The sequence below is a fragment of the Montipora foliosa genome, chromosome 1, assembly GCF_036669935.1.
Source record: "Montipora foliosa isolate CH-2021 chromosome 1, ASM3666993v2, whole genome shotgun sequence".
In the NCBI taxonomy this organism is placed as follows: Eukaryota; Metazoa; Cnidaria; class Anthozoa; order Scleractinia; family Acroporidae; genus Montipora; species Montipora foliosa.
The window spans coordinates 16022685-16041676 of record NC_090869.1 but is presented as its reverse complement, the minus strand read 5'-3'; the positions used below and the strand labels follow the sequence as shown (position 1 = coordinate 16041676).

The 18992-nt window shown below is 39.8% G+C and overlaps 2 protein-coding genes across 2 annotated transcripts; both read left to right on the top strand.

Moving 5' to 3' along the window:
- The first annotated feature begins 990 nt into the window (after positions 1-990).
- LOC137975419 (uncharacterized) lies at positions 991-6695 on the top strand. Its single transcript, XM_068822537.1, has 2 exons — positions 991-1062; positions 6163-6695. The coding sequence occupies exons 1-2, from the start codon at positions 1048-1050 to the stop codon at positions 6541-6543; spliced, it is 396 nt and encodes a 131-aa protein (XP_068678638.1). The 5' UTR covers positions 991-1047; the 3' UTR covers positions 6544-6695.
- Positions 6696-13015: 6320 nt separating this feature from the next.
- LOC137975412 (uncharacterized) lies at positions 13016-18067 on the top strand. Its single transcript, XM_068822527.1, has 2 exons — positions 13016-13109; positions 17664-18067. Exons 1-2 carry the CDS (start codon positions 13095-13097, stop codon positions 18042-18044), a joined length of 396 nt encoding a protein of 131 aa, XP_068678628.1. The 5' UTR covers positions 13016-13094; the 3' UTR covers positions 18045-18067.
- Positions 18068-18992: the final 925 nt, after the last annotated feature.

Here is an 18992-nt window from a genome sequence, read left to right as displayed (position 1 = left end):
TACCTAACTAGCAAGGCCTAATCCTAATAACAATGGTTCTTTTGTCCTCCGCCACTTCAGTCTGGTATATGAAGGCGGAGCCGGAAGAGAGGAGGGGGGGGGGGGGTTGGGGGGCTTTAGCCCCTTCAATTTCAAGTAAAAAATAAAAATTGTAAAAAGATTGTAACGGAGAGTAGGGCATGTAGTTCCCGGTGTTGTGGTCTGGTCTTTCTGGTCTGGATAGGGTAGGGTGGAGCACCTCGCATAGGACCTCGAGTCCTGTTCGTGCTCCTTCCCTCTGGGCAGGGTTGCCCAGTAAAAGAGACAAACCAGATGTCTCGTAAAACAAAAACAAACAAAACGGTTGATCCACGTTTACTTTTTTTATATCTCGCCGATACTGCTTAAAGTAGCATTTCCGAGTTTCAAGATTTCAAAAATTTCTCCTGGAGAATTGCCCCGGAACCCCCTACAAGTTAGCGTCTTCAGCGCTTCCTTATTAGCCCCCCTCCCCCCCTCCCCCCCCCCCTCCCCCGATACAAAACACGTTCCGCCGTCCCTGTACTGATTGCACGTTAATATAATCTCCTCCCGGCTGTATAGCCTCTAGCATCTCTTCTAGTTTTCCGTGAACATTTAACAAACCACTGAAACTGTTCTGAGTCAAAAACAAATCGTCTTCTTCCCAGTCACTCATGCCATGTCTTCTAGTACTAATATTGGAGTGAATGAAGCACAAACACGACACAAAACATGTTTTGCTGTTCGAGTAACCACGTGGAAATCCCAGAGCGCACTATTGGCATTTTTAATTTAAGCTGTTTTGTCAATGAGCTGAAAACCGTGTGCGCACTAATTAAGCAAAAGTATTTGTTTTTCATGGGTTTGTCAACCTCGCCCATGTGGAAAATAAGCTGGTTATTGTGAGGCCCCTCGGGTATACGTGAATTATTCACCTCGGGTTGCGTCCCAGGTGAATAAATCACGTGTGCATACCATATAAATAAAACGACCACAGATCTATCCGCGTCTTTCATTTGCTTTGCACTTGGTGAACGTTTTAAAACGATGGCAGGAGCAGCGGTAAGTTATGTTTTTGCTTTTATTTTGTTTTAATTTGAATTAGGACAGCTTCTAGCTTGTAGAGCCTATGAGCTAAGTTTTCGGCTAATGGCGGGTAAAGTCCTCATTTGGTCTCTATAGCTAGTCACTCCGCAGTGGAACGAGAACAAATCATTCTCACAACAATCTACATAAACGCAAACAAGACTCAGAATAGGCATCGTCTTTGTTGATAATTAGTCTATCACCAGTCTGTGGTCGTCATAAATAGGAGAAAAAGTTGCAACGCACTAAACTTTTGGAAACTGAACTTGAGTAAAGCACTTAAATTTTCCTTAACGTAACGTAAGCATCCTTGGCTTTCTCAGATCGCCAACGGCTATGACGCTTGAACAACCTATCGCCAACGCCTGCATTTGCAGCCATAGCTAGTGGCGCCCGACAATCTAAGGCTGTGTAAACCAAATAAATTATTTGGACGGGAAACCCTGCAGCGACAAGGCATCAAGCCTGTTTCAGTTCACGAGTGCGTGTGGATGAATACCCGAGCTCCGTAAACTGTAGGAAAGATAAATCAATGTTGGCAGCCTGAACACCACTAGCCACCGACACTGAAGTGAATAGTTGTTAACTAGCTAGAGGTTTTGAAAGATTTCGTTTGGCCGATTCGAGAATACTAATACAAAACGTGATTCGCACGGACTCGGAAACCAAAAAAGATCATGTGCCTAGCGAATGCTTAAAGCATCAGTTTCACTCCACTGCCGAGTAGGAAAACTTAGGTTCTGTTGTTAACGAAAAGCTTATCAGTTATTGAAGTTGCAATAGTCCGTTGTGTGTGAAATGCAGAACACCAAGAGATGATCATATTTGACCCCTTTATAAAAATTCTGCAAAATTTAAGGCCCGAAAAAGCCAATGTAACTCTCCTCATTTTAAAAAAGTAACCTTCCCCTTCACAAACAAATTATATGGTTAATAAATAATAACATGGGTGACAAATTACCTAACTTTGGCGCGAAATTTCAGCGTTAATTTATAATTTCACATGAGAAATTATAATGTTGCAATGGCAAATTTCCTACAGTGCCAAAACGGCTTCCAAAGGTTGGCAAAAACCCCGCGCGTCTTATGAACGCGTACAACAAGTACAAGTGAACTATCTTCTAATGAGATTTAATTTTTTACCTCAATTGGTTGGCAAATTATGTTACGTAACATTTCAAAGTCTAGTTTACAGCTAAACATTCATTTTTCAAGGATTGAGCTCACCCCCTTGGAAGATATAGTTTTGGGTGGTTACGCAATCTTTACAACCAAACCATGAACCCTGACTGACAACTGAAATGAGTACCTCGCTTTCATCTCTCTTTCTGAATAAATCCAGAATGAATAACGGTATTTATAATGTTGAAGGAAAACTTTCGGGGGAAGAAAGACTCCCAACACTTATGCTATTTCACTTTATTTGGTGTTCTCGGGGTCGATCTTACAGCTCTCGTTCAACTAGTCCTTGCTTAACTGTCTCAATTTGTTAGGTATGTACAGCTCTTTTTATATATGTTCTTATATTAGCCTGACTGAACAATCAAGTGCCAATCACACATCAAAATGAAGCCTGCCAGACGCAGTACGCCTGGACGTCGGCACATTAATAAAAAAGAAAATCGCTTGTATCGACAGTATTTTACAGGTTTGCCAACTAGATTAGCACGAACGGAGTATGAAAAGTTACAAAAATTACAAGGAACGAGTTACAATGTCTAGAATCAAGTTACGCTGTAAATTTACAGAGAAAATTACGATTTATGATTGTTATACAACAGAGTCGAAACAAAGGACTACAAGGAGAGGCGGATTGGCTTAAGCTGAGGCTCCGCCCGATACATAAATTATCAAATGCAGCGGCAAATTAAAAGTACCTTGCCAGGGCAGCTGTACGATTTCCACTACCAATTTACCATAATAAATCAGATAAATCTGTGTAAAAGCCTTGATTTATACAAAAAAAAACTGCACAGGAAAGAGAACCACTTATCTGTCATGAATCCGGCCTGGAACCGCAATGACAGGCCAGAGAAGAAATGAAGGTGAGTTTTAACCAGGAAATACGGAAAAAGAACATTCTCGAATAAAACTCAACTGGTAAGACCAGAAACAACCGTGACTAACACAAAAAAAAAAACCAATTAAAATATTCTAAATGAGAAACTTAGTTGGCCTGGTGTACCAAACACTTTTCCGAACATCTGTTCCACAACAAATTCATGACATTAAGAGAAAACATATTTTGATCATGGATACTAAAGAGCAAGCGGAACTCTATAAACCATTTTCTTACAAGAGTGTCAATTAGCATTTTTTTCGGAAAGCGCCAGGAAAAGTGTAAGTAATAACCTTTTTTTAATATCCTTTAATCCAGGAAACACCAATCCATTCAAAATAACTTAACATTAAAAGTACTGCAACTTACGAGGCGAAGCAATTTGCTTAAACGATTTTATTTATAATCGTTGTTATCCAGCGAGGCTAAGCAATTTAATGAAATAATCGTAGCTACAACTTCTCGTTTAACAATAATAGAACTATGCTTTGAAACCTAAAAAACCGGCTGACTTCACGTTCTACAAGGGCACCCAACGAGAAACTAAAGAGCCAAAAATTGCAATAATATCCCTTCCGAAAACGTAAGGGCCTACTTTTTTCCTGGTTACGAATCTTTTACGAGATCTTTTTGTAAAGAAATCTAGCTTTTTGGCAACGTAGCACCGAAGTTCTTAGAACCGTTGGACTCTCCCGAACACACATTTCAGGTCTAGTTTATACGTCGCGCTAACGTCGAATTTAATTCAGACAAATTTAATTCCAGGTCCTACTTAAAATTAATTCAACGATAAAGCGACGTCTAAAACCGAGTTCAATTCGTCTGTAAAATTAATTCGTCCTAGACGCTTTATCCGTCCTCTTAAAAGGGGGGGCGAATGGTTCTTCAAAAACTCTGGGTCTCGCAAAATTTTAGTCGAATTTCACGGGTCTCGCAGTCTCGTTTTTTGAGCAGTTATGTGCGTCTCGCAGTCTCGTTTTTTATTGCTGGTTTTCACTCACGTGATCAACAGCCATGTTTTTCAACGAAAACAAAAGGAAGCGTTTGCATAATAATAGAGTTAAATTCCCGGAGGATTTGGTCGGGGCACCAACATGGCCGCCTTTTCTTTGTTTAGGGCACCAACATGGCGGTCGTGACGTCATATGAAAACCGAGAATATGAAGGTGTCAAACACTTGGAAGTCTCGGTCTCGCAATCTAAAAAGTCAAAATGTCTCGGGCTCGCAAAGAAAAACGCTGGTCTCGCCGTCTCGCAAAGTCTCGCATTTACCATTCACCACCCCTTCTTAATAACTTATCCTTAAAGCGTCATCAGTTTATCCATCGCACCAGCGTCGCGTCGAATAATGTGCATACATTATTTTCGTACATTATTAATTATACCTCTGACCAGGTATATTGCATTCCGGCTGAGAAATAATTCGACCATAATAGTCCATTTTACAGCTGTGAGCTTAGTTACCTGGCCTATGGATGAAAATGAGACTGGAGTTGACCCCCTTCAACACCAGCCTCACTTTCATAAAGGCCAGGTAACTAAGCACACAACTGTTAAGAGGTCTATTCTACCCATTAATTTCGACGCGTTAAACCACGGTCCAATTAATGTCGACGGAAGAATGAATTTAACTGGAATTAAATTAGACGATGGTGCGACGTATAAACTAGGCCTCACCGAAGATTATCGTTGGGTGCTCACAGTTCTACCAACCACGAAATGCAATACAGCATGTAAACCGCAGTTCTTTTGTACACTGATAAAACCCGATTAAAACTGGAGAAAAATCCAGACGCTATTGCAGCCGAAAAATCCCGCAGCGATACCTTCTGTCTTCGCTGTGAGCTCCGTCGAATAAGACAAATCCAAAGCTTGAAAAAAGAGCCACTGAAGAGTTCGACCACCTGACAAATGCAACCAGATAAAGCGAGAGTATCCAGACCAAGTCACGGATGTGAATTGATCTTTAAATGTGCTCCAACACCTCAGCCGTCATTTGATGTCGTCTTCATGGAGCGAACGCCACAGAATTAATTTCGCATGTTAATTTGTTTGGTCTTGGCTTCAAACGTGGCCACCACAAATAAACAAATACTATCGCTCATATTCTAAAAGTTACCCTGGTATTAAAGTTCCAGTGAAAGACCCATAAGAACACTTTCTGGTGCCTTAAATTTTCTAAGTGGATAAAACAGTTTTAAAAAGGTTTTTTTTGTTTTACAGTATGACAGTACTTTTTGACAGTAACCTTATTAGTACTGTCATTACTCTTTGCATCCCCGGTAAATGCTAAAAAAAAAAACTATAAATTGTCAATAGGGTCATTCCTCAGCGTTAAGACAACTTTAAACTTAGTCGTTAGTCGACAAAACAGTACAGCGTCGTAACAATGTACTCATGAGAATTCTTTTTATCAATGATTAGCCCCTCAAGGCTTTTGACACCATTTGGCATTAAACCTTCATTACCATTAATATATTTTCTTTCCACTCGATTGTGTTTTGTTTATCGCTAGGGTTAGATAAAAAAGTTAAAAAATGTGGTTAAAATGTCCTGTCAATTGTGGGCTTGTGGCCGCTTAGTCCTGTTCCGGGACTCTCTCTTACCCCGCCCGGAGTCCCGGAAAAGGACTAGTGGCTGCTTTATGCACTTCAGTTGACTTTGTTCAAGGCCTGGCTACTTTACTTTATGCCTGGCTCCCCAGGCCTGTAAGTTTGAGAGTGCAATATGTTACCCCCTATTGTTTTTCTTTCTTTCCTTTTTTTTTCTGTGCAAAATTCACCCAGCGTCTTTGAGCATATTGCTAGGGCACGAGCATAATTTCGAACTTATTAAATGCTATGATTTTAGGAGTGACGCTCAAAAGCATAATGCTCAAATTTTCGAGCATAATTTATCTAACCCTATTTATCCGGTTCAGTAACCCTTATGTAAGAACCAATGTATCAAGTGGGTATAGTTGAGTTTTTGCTGAAGATATTAAATGATAAAATCATTTACAAATATTATTCTTTCAGAGTGTTTTCGAGAACAAAGCTATCAAAGGTACCCCCACATTTAAGGATGGCGGCTGCCCTTACATCAAGTTGTCACAAGAGCCTTTCATTGTGGAAGTGAAAAAGTGCCCTGCGTTTCAGAAAGATGGATGCCCCTTCAAAAATGCCAAGACCATCAAAGAATGTATTGCAGAATTTTCCAAGGTTCCAGCATCGCACCATGAGGGCGTAGCGTATAAAGCGCTGCTAGATGTCTTGAAGGCTTTTCATTCAGAATCCAAAAAGGTAGAGAAGGAAGTCGGCGAATGTCCTGCATTTAAAACAAAGGATGGTTGCCCATTCAAGTCAGTCAAGCTGAGCGACGGAAAGCCACTTGTGATTCCTACAGAAAAACTGCTCTAACTTGTAATCCACATTACCCATGATGTTCAATGGGCTAGCAGTTTCAATGCCAAGATTCCCTTTTTTCAGTCTTGGATTCAGTTGTAACCTGAAGGTGTTTGTTCAAGGCTTTTGATTTGGGTTTAAACTAAATAAAAAAACAAATTGTCTGAGCTCTCTGTGTGCTCATGCCGGCCCTGAGGGGAATCTCTTTAAAGGACCACTTAAAGGATAACTTAAAATGCAACAGCTACCTTCCTTCCGGTTAATTTATACGACCACAGGCACCCAAGCTCAGTGTGAAGGAATATAAGGATTCACAACAACAACAACAGCCTTTATTTGTACTCTACATTAATTTACATGATTAAAAAGAAAAAAATTATATTATATAAACACCAATGAAATACCACGTAAGCTTCGCGCGAAAACATGATATCTTCAAGTGTGAAGATAACATGTTATTTTGACACGTGAAATGATCCCTGTCACTATATGGTTACATATGAAAATCGCTCCTTTCGATGCCTTTCGTGAACACTCGAAGAGAAATTTCGTATCTCCGCGCTGCCATGTAATATCCTATATATTCCTTAAAAATGGAAAGAGTACAGGCTGCCCAAAATAACCACAAGGGGCTAAAAAGATAAGGCAACCTTACTTAGGTTATTTATAATTGATTATATTAAAGGGTTAGGTTACACACATGCGCACACGCTCCAGAAAACCAAAAATGAGAAACAGCTAGCAGAAAAAGAAAAACAACCAAAGAAAACTCAAGATGCCAGTATTAAACAACGGAAAGCTAGAAAAAAAATAAATTGTTGGTAAATCGGCTTGCAATTGACATTTAGCAATAAAAATTGACCAAACGTTTCTTAAAAACGTTTGAGAGAGAGAAGCTTAACGTCATCACTTATATTAGTCCAAACTTTAGCATCCTAGAACCTTGTGTTCAAAATTCCATAATTTGTTCTAGCTTTTTGGATATAGCATAGGTCATCCTGGAGGACAACCTCGTGTTATATCTACGTATGTTACTAACAGGATTAAAAAGGATTTGTATGGGAATTCCGATAAAAGTTCTGAGTTAACAATTTTAAGAAAAATTTCTCAATCTAAAAGCCTAACCTTATTGCCATTGTGGGTCGCTTCCTTCATGTGAGGTTTTTTCCCAGATTCGACGCCAACTGAGCCATTATCAGTTCCTCGGTTGTCAACGGTCAATAAAATAGCAAGGCTGAACTCTGAATTCTCAGACACCCACCAAAATGGAGTCAAATATTCCTGGATAAAATGTTCCCACGGTTACAATCCCACCCTTTTTCTTTTCACTTCAATCCACTAGCTGCACAATCGTAGTCCTGCCAGCGAGGGCGTATTCAAAACATGTACCCCAGGTTCATGGACCACCCCTGTAGACCTGGTCGATGGACCCCTTTATGTCTTTCTTTAGTTGCTTCTTGCCACATACTGTGTTATTATTATATGCCGGTTAAGGGGGCTTATGTCGCATTATTTTAGGGTGTTTAGGGGAAATCTTGAGTTCATCGCGAGTTAAACCTCAAAAATGGTAATTTGGAATTCGTTTACTGATAAAGTTATCGTTAGATCACAAACAAAATGATTCTGAGCAAAAACGACCTCTATCCAGGCGATTTGTCACAACCTTGGAAAACGTTGGGCCACCGTTTTTCAAGATTACCCAAATGCAATCCCTTTCAATCTTGTCCATTTGTGTCCATCCACGCATCTCTTTTGTTTTGCTCTATTTCCTTTATGTTCTCAAACAGTTTTAAGCGGTTATTGCAATGCCTCATTCTAATTTTTGCATTTTGGGTGTCATGAAATTACCATCATTTTGCATGACATTAACCCCTTTAAGTTATGATGTTTACCCTGATTGGTGTTTTTGTTTGTTATTTCATTCTAGGTTAAGATGAATATTTTGGCATTTCAGCAGCAATTTCATCTCGGAGTGTTTTATGCCTATGTCAAACTCAAGGAGCAAGAGTGCAGGAACATTGTCTGGATTGCTGAGTGCATTGCTCAGAAAAACAAGTCCAAAATTGATAATTATATTCCAATATTCTAATTTGGCAGTAAATTGCGAGTGATTGAAATATGTCGGGATTTACAATTTCTTACGGTCAACCCTTATTACAATAGTCGAAATTATTTGCAACCTACAACTTTACAGAGTTTAATTAAAAGAGTTTCTACCAAAAACACATTGAAAAGATTGAACATAGCAAATAGTCTTTTGCATTCCATGATATTTTCTCATGAAACTGCACGAGGAAAATCGTGTGATTACTTATTATTATTATATGGCTTGTGTTTGTAGCCGATTTAACGCGCGCTCTGATTGGCTAATTGTGACTGAATTGTAGGGCATTATTCTCCCGTAATGCCCACGGGCTTGCAAAAACAAAGAAGAAGGTAATTTAAAAACCATATAATAAAATACTTACTAACCGAGCTAGCTCGAGCCGTACTGGGGAATATTGGCCCTCGGTCGTTTTTGTATAGACCTCGCTGCGCTCGGTCCGTACTGCCACGACCTCGGGCCAATATTCCGCAGTACGGCCCTCGCGCTCCGTTAGTAAGAAGTTAATATTAGGCTTATTTAGCAACAGAACGGGAACGTCAGTGGCGACGTCGCGCGCAGAAAAAATACCAATGAGAATTCAGAATAGAGTAGACTTCACTCTTTTCTTCTCTATTCTAAATTCTCATTGGTAGTTTTCCTGCGCGCGACGTCGCCACTGACGTTCCCGTCCTGTTGCTAAAAAAGCCTAATATACATGAAAAAATTCGAGATGGTTAAGCGGAAGCCGTGCACGCGTATCACGCAATCATGAAAAAAATTGCGTCATAAATTACGCCTTCCAGGGCTCTTGTTTGATTTCAAAACAAAAGATTTGATTGGTTCTTACCAAACCCTATTGTTTATCAGCCAATCAAAACCGAGAATTCTATGAGTAAATTGCCCGGAATTAACTTTTTTTTGCACCGTGTTTACAAAAAACAGCACTGCTCTCTGCCAATCAGAATCAAGTAATTTTGTTATGTATATTATAAGGGAGAAATGAAAGGAACTGTTTCACGGCAGTGCAGTTCATTTGTGTAATTTGACCAATTTCTCGCCCTCACTCGCTATGCAACTTAACGTCATCCTGGAAATTTCTTGTAAACATTTCAAATCAAAGCTTCGTGGCAAGAGATACTTGAAAAACAGTTTTCAAAAGCCCCAATTGCAATTCATTTTAATCCTTTTCAGTTTTGCCCATCCCTTCCTACTGTTGTATTTGCTGTTTTATTCAAACTTTCTTTCAATGTTCTAACTAATCATTTTTACGTTTCGCTGGAACTGGTTGCCGTGCAGTTCCCAGTCGCCATTGCGATCAGAAGTAATTGTAATTTGTTCCCCTTTCCCCCCAGCTAAATTCGTTCTAATTTGTGGTGTCAGTATTTACATGTTCGATTGATAAGCCTAACATTCTGTTTCCTTTTCTTGTAATGGTATTGTTGTGTAATTTTGATTTCATGTCAGTCATAAGAACTAATTATGTATGCGTATAAAGGAGACTAATTAAAGTGGTGTAAAGAAACCCTGACACGTTTTCGCATTTCGTCTTCGTATATAGCAGTAGTTCTGTACCTACAATAGTTTTATTTTAAAATACGGGAGGTCCACGAGAAAGTATGATTACTAAGTAAGCCAAGTTCAAGAAACTCGACAACTTCCTCCAGGGAAGTTTTTTTCCATTTAAGGGAAAGTTTGAGCGACGTGGAGGGGCGGACTCGAAATTGATCCCTGAGGCACGCCAGAAGGGATATATCCAGCCACCTTGAACAATTTAATAGATAATCACTGCACCACTGGCCAGCAAGGACCTTGAAATTCCCAAATGAACAGTTTTTTCAATAATATCTTGTGACGCATACCATCAAACGCGTTAACGAAGTGTAAAGATTGGTTCACACGAGCGACGCAAACGAAATCGCAAGCAAATAAACGCATGTACTACCATAATGCATACGACGCAAACGCAAGGTGAAAAATACTCGTTCCATGCCTCTAGGATTGACTTGATCGTCTGCCATCTTGGGATGGTTAGCATTAGATTCCATCCACCAAAACCACCCTGGCACATTTCCTTACAATTACACGACGTAATATTCCGTCTTAATATGACGAGCTTATCGCTGTAAAAAGAATGAAAACAGGCAGAATTAGAGCTTTAGTTCGACAAGAAATATCGTTTCTAAGCAAAGCCGCGCTGATCTACAGTATTTAGGTATAAAAACCACTTTGAACACGGTTAGCTTTTACTTGTTTTGCTGGGTACTACTATATATGTAAATACTCTAAAAAATTCAACTTTCCAAGGAGCTTGTCTCGTTAGTCTAGTGGAATATGCACGGAGAACGCATCGATACGGGTTCTACTCTTTAGCTCGCCTAATCTGAATGTTCTCTGCACATTGAAATGTTTGTTTCTTTGAAGTAGATTTGAAGTCTGAAGTAGATTGTATGTCGTGTAAGTTAAATAAGAAGGGAAATGTGGGTTTGAGGGATGGAATCTAATGCTAACCTCTTGGGGGATGTTCAGTTGCGCGTGCGTATTTCAATGTGCTTGCGTTTGCACCATTTTCGCATTCTCGTCCCCAGAGCCCTCCGTTTCTTTTGGTCAAGTGGTCGGCGAAACGTCACGAGGTCGCCGACCACGTGACGAAAAGAAACGGAGGGCTCTGGGGACGAGAATGCGTTTGCGTTTGTGTCGCTGATATGAACCAGCCTTAAAAAATGGCATCAACCAGGAGGCCAGTGTGAATGCAACATGCATTAGGGTCGTGTAGCGGGGGAATGTAGCAGGGACAAAATCACAACATTTGCACACACACATGAAAATGTTTCGGGTTTCAAGGATATGTTGCATACTTCATGGAACACGTCGCCGGGACAAAATCACCCCCAAATTGGTGTTGCACAATTATAAAAGTATCAGTTCACACGAGGGGACATACAATAACATATCCCTGGGACATGTACCGCAACATTTTCATGTGTGTGCACATGTTGTGATTTTGTCCCTGCTGCACGTCCCTGCTACATGTCGCCTCAGCCTCGTGCACTACACAAGTTTTTTGTCGCCGCAACATGACCCTTCGTGTCCGTCCACCTGAAGCAAGCGCTGCACTACGTGCAGACGTGCAGACGTGCTAACATCACTACGCCATTTTATTGTGATGATGCCTGTCACTCCAACGACTATGGTTGAGATTTTTGTTCCTTTTTTACGCTAAAAAAACTCACCTGCCGGGAAGACCGTGTTTTGACATTCCTGTAGAGATCGATGCTTGAAGAGCTTCGGAAGTTAGGGTTTAACTGGACTAAAATTGTGTAGTAAATGACAGACCTGCACGGTCTCCTTCAGTTTGGCTCTTACAAAGAAGGGTTTTTGTGGTCGCCTCGCACTAGAGCCTTAAAATTATACTTGTTCTCCAGCGAGCGTGTCTGTAAAAGATAAACCTCTTTTGTATGATATTATAGAAGGTTTTAGGGAGATCGTTTTCAGCAAAGGCTGATCTTTTTTTTACTGAGAGTACGTGATTTGCTCTGTGGATCTAAGAAATCCTGTTCCTTGGATCCCATTTCTACAAAATTAACTTGTGTTGTCATCGTTATCAAATTGAATGTCCTCAACATTTTATTGTTGCAAACTTCCTCAACATATTTCGACACGTTTCTGCACGGCTTCAAACAAACCCTCAGGGATGGTCTTTCATAAAACCGGATCCGAAATAATTAATGTCCATAACGCAAAAGAACAAAGCGACCGTAGCAATACCTAACTAGCAAGGCCTAATCCGAATAACAATGGTTCTTTTGTCCTCCGATCCGCCATTTTAGTCCGGTATATGAAAGTCTAGCATCTCTTCTAGTTTTCCGTGAACATTTAACAAACCGCTGAAACTGTTCTGAATCAAAAACAAATCGTCTTCTTCCCAGTCACTCATGTCTTCTAGTTCTATTAATGCACCTTTTCATTGTTTTGAACAGGTTATTATTTTTAATAACGCATCTAATTGCTCAGTGGAATGGAACAACAGGTCATTATTGAGGTCACTGAGGTGGAGCAGTAGGTCATTATTCCGTAAATAATGAGGTGCATTAAAACGGATAATGCCCTCGCCCCTCGGCCTTCTTAAAAATATTGGAGTGAATGAAGCACAAACACGGCAGAAAACATGTTTTGCTGTTCGAGTAACCACGTGGAAATCCCAGTGCGCACTATTGGCATTTTTAATTTAAGCTGTTTTGTCAATTTACTGAAAGCCGTGTGCGCACTAATTAAGCAAAAGTATTTGTTTTTCATGGGTTTGTCAACCTCGCCCATGTGGAAAATAAGCTGGTTATTGTGAGACCCCTCGGGTATACGAGAATTATTCACCTCGGGTTGCGCCCTAGGTGAATAAATCACGTGTGCATACCATATAAATAAAACGACCACAGATCTATCCGCGTCTATCATTTGCTTTGCACTTGGTGAACGTTTTAAAACGATGGCAGGAGCAGCGGTAAGTTATGTTTTTGCTTTTATTTTGTTTTAATTTGAATTAGGACAGCTTCTAGCTTGTAGAGCCTATGAGCTAAGTTTTCGGCTAATGGCGGGTAAAGTCCTCATTTGGTCTCTATAGCTAGTCACTCCGCAGTGGAACGAGAACAAATCATTTTCACAACAATCTACATAAACGCAAACAAGACTCAGAATAGGCATCGTCTTTGTTGATAATTAGTCTATCACCAGTCTGTGGTCGTCATAAATAGGAGAAAAAGTTGCAACGCACTAAACTTTTGGAAACTGAACTTGAGTAAAGAACTTAAATTTTCCTTAACGTAACGTAAGCATCCTTGGCTTTCTCAGATCGCCAACGGCTATGACGCTTGAACAACTTATCGCCAACGCCTGCATTTGCAGCCATAGCTAGTGGCGCCCGACAATCTAAGGCTGTGTAAACCAAATAAATTATTTGGACGGGAAACCCTGCAGCGACAAGGCATCAAGCCTGTTTCAGTTCACGAGTGCGTGTGGATGAATACCCGAGCTCCGTAAACTGTAGGAAAGATAAATCAATGTTGGCAGCCTGAACACCACTAGCCACCGACACTGAAGTGAATAGTTGTTAACTAGCTAGAGGTTTTGAAAGATTTCGTTTGGCCGATTCGAGAATACTAATACAAAACGTGATTCGCACGGACTCGGAAACCAAAAAAGATCATGTGCCTAGCGAATGCTTAAAGCATCAGTTTCACTCCACTGCCGAGTAGGAAAACTTAGGTTCTGTTGTTAACGAAAAGCTTATCAGTTATTGAAGTTGCAATAGTCCGTTGTGTGTGAAATGCAGAACACCAAGAGATGATCATATTTGACCCCTTTATAAAAATTCTGCAAAATTTAAGGCCCGAAAAAGCCAATGTAACTCTCCTCATTTTAAAAAAGTAACCTTCCCCTTCACAAACAAATTATATGGTTAATAAATAATAACATGGGTGACAAATTACCTAACTTTGGCGCGAAATTTCAGCGTTAATTTATAATTTCACATGAGAAATTATAATGTTGCAATGGCAAATTTCCTACAGTGCCAAAACGGCTTCCAAAGGTTGGCAAAAACCCCGCGCGTCTTATGAACGCGTACAACAAGTACAAGTGAACTATCTTCTAATGAGATTTAATTTTTTACCTCAATTGGTTGGCAAATTATGTTACGTAACATTTCAAAGTCTAGTTTACAGCTAAACATTCATTTTTCAAGGATTGAGCTCACCCCCTTGGAAGATATAGTTTTGGGTTGTTACGCAATCTTTACAACCAAACCATACACCCTGATTGGTAACTAAAATGAGTACCTCGCTTTCATCTCTCTTTCTGAATAAATCCAGAATGAATAACGGTATTTATAATGTTGAAGGAAATCTTTTGGGGGAAGAAAGACTCCCAACACTTATGCTATTTCACTTTATTTGGTGTTCTCGGGGTCGATCTTACCGCTCTCGTTCAACTAGTCCTTGCTTAACTGTCTCAATTTGTTAGGTATGTACAGCTCTTTTTATATATGTTCTTATATTAGCCTGAGTAAACAATCAAGCGCCAATCACACGTCAAAATGAAGCCTGCCAGACGCAGTACGCCTGGACGTCGGCACATTAATAAAAAAGAAAATCGCTTGTGTCGACAGTATTTTACAGGTTTGCCAACATTAGATTAGCACGAAAGGAGTATGAAAAGTTACAAAAATTACAAGGAACGAGTTACAATGTCTAGAATCAAGTTACACTGTAAATTTACAGAGAAAATTACGATTTATGATTGTTATACAACAGAGTCGAAACAAAGGACTACAAGGAGAGGCGGATTGGCTTAAGCTGAGGCTCCGCCCGATACATAAATTATCAAATGCAGCGGCAAATTAAAAGTACCTTGCCAGGGCAGCTGTACGATTTCCACTACCAATTTACCATAATAAATCAGAAAAATCTGTGTAAAAGCCTTGATTTATACAAAAAAAAACTGCACAGGAAAGAGAACCACTTATCTGTCATGAATCCGGCCTGGAACCGCAATGACAGGCCAGAGAAGAAATGAAGGTCAGTTTTAACCAGGAAATACGGAAAAAGAACATTCTCGAATAAAACTCAACTGGTAAGACCAGAAACAACCGTGACTAACACAAAAAAAAAAAAAACAATTAAAATATTCTAAATGAGAAACTTAGTTGGCCTGGTGTACCAAACACTTTTCCGAACATCTGTTCCACAACAAATTCATGACATTAAGAGAAAACTTATTTTGATCATGGATACTAAAGAGCAAGCGGAACTCTATAAAACGTCTTCTTACAAGAGTGTCAATTAGCATTTTTTTCGGAAAGCGCCAGGAAAAGTGTAAGTAATAACCTTTTTTTAATATCCTTTAATCCAGGAAACACCAATCCATTCAAAAGAACTTAACATTAAAAGTACTGCAACTTACGAGGCGAAGCAATTTGCTTAAACTATTTTATTTATAATTGTTATCCAGCGAGGCTAAGCAATTTAATGATATAATCGTAGCTACAACTTCTCGTTTAACAATAATAGAACTATGCTTTGAAACCTAAAAAACCGGCTGACTTCACGTTCTACAAGGGCACCCAACGAGAAACTAAAGAGCCAAAAATTGCAATAATATCCCTTCCGAAAACGTAAGGGCCTACTTTTTTCCTGGTTACGAATCTTTTAAGAGATCTTTTTGTAAAGAAATCTTAGCTTTTTGGCAACGTAGCACCGAAGTTCTTAGAACAGTTGGACTCTCCCGAACACACATTTCAGGTCTAGTTTATACGTCGCGCTAACGTCGAATTTAATTCAGACAAATTTAATTCCAGGTCCTACTTAAAATTAATTCAACGATAAAGCGACGTCTAAAACCGAGTTCAATTCGTCTGTAAAATTAATTCGTCCTAGACGCTTTATCCGTCCTCTTAAAAGGGGTGGCGAATGGTTCTTCAAAAACTCTGGGTCTCGCAAAATTTTAGTCGAATTTCACGGGTCTCGCAGTCTCGTTTTTTGAGCAGTTATGTGCGTCTCGCAGTCTCGTTTTTTATTGCTGGTTTTCACTCACGTGATCAACAGCCATGTTTTTCAACGAAAACAAAAGGAAGCGTTTGCATAATAATAGAGTTAAATTCCCGGAGGATTTGGTCGGGGCACCAACATGGCCGCCTTTTCTTTTTTTAGGGCACCAACATGGCGGTCGTGACGTCATATGAAAACCGAGAATATGAAGGTGTCAAACACTTGGAAGTCTCGGTCTCGCAATCTAAAAAGTCAAAATGTCTCGGGCTCGCAAAGAAAAACGCTGGTCTCGCCGTCTCGCAAAGTCTCGCATTTACCATTCACCACCCCTTCTTAATAACTTATCCTTAAAGCGTCATCAGTTTATCCATCGCACCAGCGTCGCGTCGAATAATGTGCATACATTATTTTCGTACATTATTAATTATACCTCTGACCAGGTATATTGCATTCCGGCTGAGAAATAATTCGACCATAAATAGTCCATTTTACAGCTGTGAGCTTAGTTACCTGGCCTATGAATGAAAATGAGACTGGAGTTGACCCCCTTCAACACCAGCCTCACTTTCATAAAGGCCAGGTAACTAAGCACAAAACTGTAAAGAGGTCTATTCTACCCATTAATTTCGACGCGTTAAACCACGGTCCAATTGATGTCGACGGAAGAATGAATTTAACTGGAATTAAATTAGACGATGGTGCGACGTATAAACTAGGCCTCACCGAAGATTATCGTTGGGTGCTCACAGTTCTACCAACCACGAAATGCAATACAGCATGTAAACCGCAGTTCTTTTGTACACTGATAAAACCCGATTAAAACTGGAGAAAAATCCAGACGCTATTGCAGCCGAAAAATCCCGCAGCGATACCTTCTGTTTTCGCTGTGAGCTCCGTCGAATAAGACAAATCAAAAGTCTGAAAAACGAGCCACTGAAGAGTTCGACCACCTAACAAATGCAACCAGATAAAGCGAGAGTATCCAGACCAGTCACGGATGTGAATTGATCTTTAAATGTGCTCATTACCATTAATATATTCTTTCCACTCGATTGTGTTTTGTTTATTGGTAGGGTTAGATAAAAAAGTTAAAAAATGTGGTTAAAAATCTCCTGTCAATTGTGGGCTTTGTGGCTGCTTTATGCACTTCAGTTGACTTTGTTCAAGGCCTGGCTACTTTACTTCATGACTTCTGTAAGTTTGAGAGTGCAACATGACATAATATGTTACCCCCTATTGTTTCTTTTTTCTTTCTTTTTTTTTTTTTTTTGCGGAAAATTCACCCAGCATCTTTGCGCATAATGCTAGGGCACAAGCATAATTTCGAGCTTAATGCTATGATTTTAGGAGTGACGCTCAAAAGCATAATGCTCAAATTTTCGAACATAATTTATCTAACCCTATTTATTGGGTTCAGTAACCCACATGTAAGAACCAATGTATCAAGTGGGTATAATTTGAGTTTTTGCTGAAGATTTGTCAAATAAAATCATTTACAAATATTATTCTTTCAGAGTGTTTTCGAGAACAAAGCTATCAAAGGTACCCCCACATTTAAGGATGGCGGCTGCCCTTACATCAAGTTGTCACAAGAGCCTTTCATTGTGGAAGTGAAAAAGTGCCCTGCGTTTCAGAAAGATGGATGCCCCTTCAAAAATGCCAAGACCATCAAAGAATGTATTGCAGAATTTTCCAAGGTTCCAGCATCGCACCATGAGGGCGTAGCGTATAAAGCGCTGCTAGATGTGTTGAAGGCTTTTCATTCAGAATCCAAAAAGGTAGAGAAGGAAGTCGGCGAATGTCCTGCATTTAAAACAAAGGATGGTTGCCCATTCAAGTCAGTCAAGCTGAGCGACGGAAAGCCACTAGTGATTCCTACAGAAAAACTGCTCTAACTTGTAATTCACATTGCCCATGATGTTCAATGGGCTAGCAGTTTCAATGCCAAGATTCCCCTTTTTCAGTCTTGATTCAGTTGTAACCTGAAGGTGTTTGTTCAAGGCTTTTGATTTGGGTTTAAACTAAATAAAAACAAATTATCTGAGCTCTCTCCCTCGCAGGAATCTCTTTAAAGGACCACTTAAAGGATAACTTAAAATGCAACAGCTACCTGTCTTCCGGTTAATTTATACGACCACAGGCACCCAAGCTCAGTGTGAAGGAATATAAGGATTCACAACTAATACAACAACCTTTATTTGTACCCTACATTAATTAACATGATTAAAAAGAAAGAAAAAAATTTTTATAAACACCAATAAAATACCACGTGAGCTTTTTTGCGAAAACATGATATCTTCACACGTGAAGATAACATGTTATTTTGACACGTGAAAAGATCCCTGTTGCTATGGTTACATAAAAAAATCGCTACTTTCGGTGCCTTTCGTGAACACTCGAAGAGAAGTTTCGTATCTCCGCGCGGCCATGTAATATCCTCTGTATATTCTTCAAAAAATGAAAAGAGTGCAGGCTGCCCAAAATAATCACGTACAAGGCCCTAAAAAGATAGGGCAACCTTAGCAGTAGTCCTGTACCTACAACAGTTTTATTCTAAAATACGGTAACACCACAAGTTTCAATATGGGAGGTCCACGAGAAAGTATAATTACTAAGTAAGCCAAATTCAAGAAACTCGACAACTTCCTCCAGGGCTGATCCATTTATGGGAAAGTTTGAGCGACGTGGAGGGACCCGAAATTGAGCCCTAAGGCACACACCAGAAGGGATCTATCCAGCCAACTTGAACAATTCAATCACTGCACCACTGGCCAGCAAGGACCTTGAAATTCCCAAATTAAACAGTTTCTTCAATAATATCTTGTGATGCATACCATCAAACG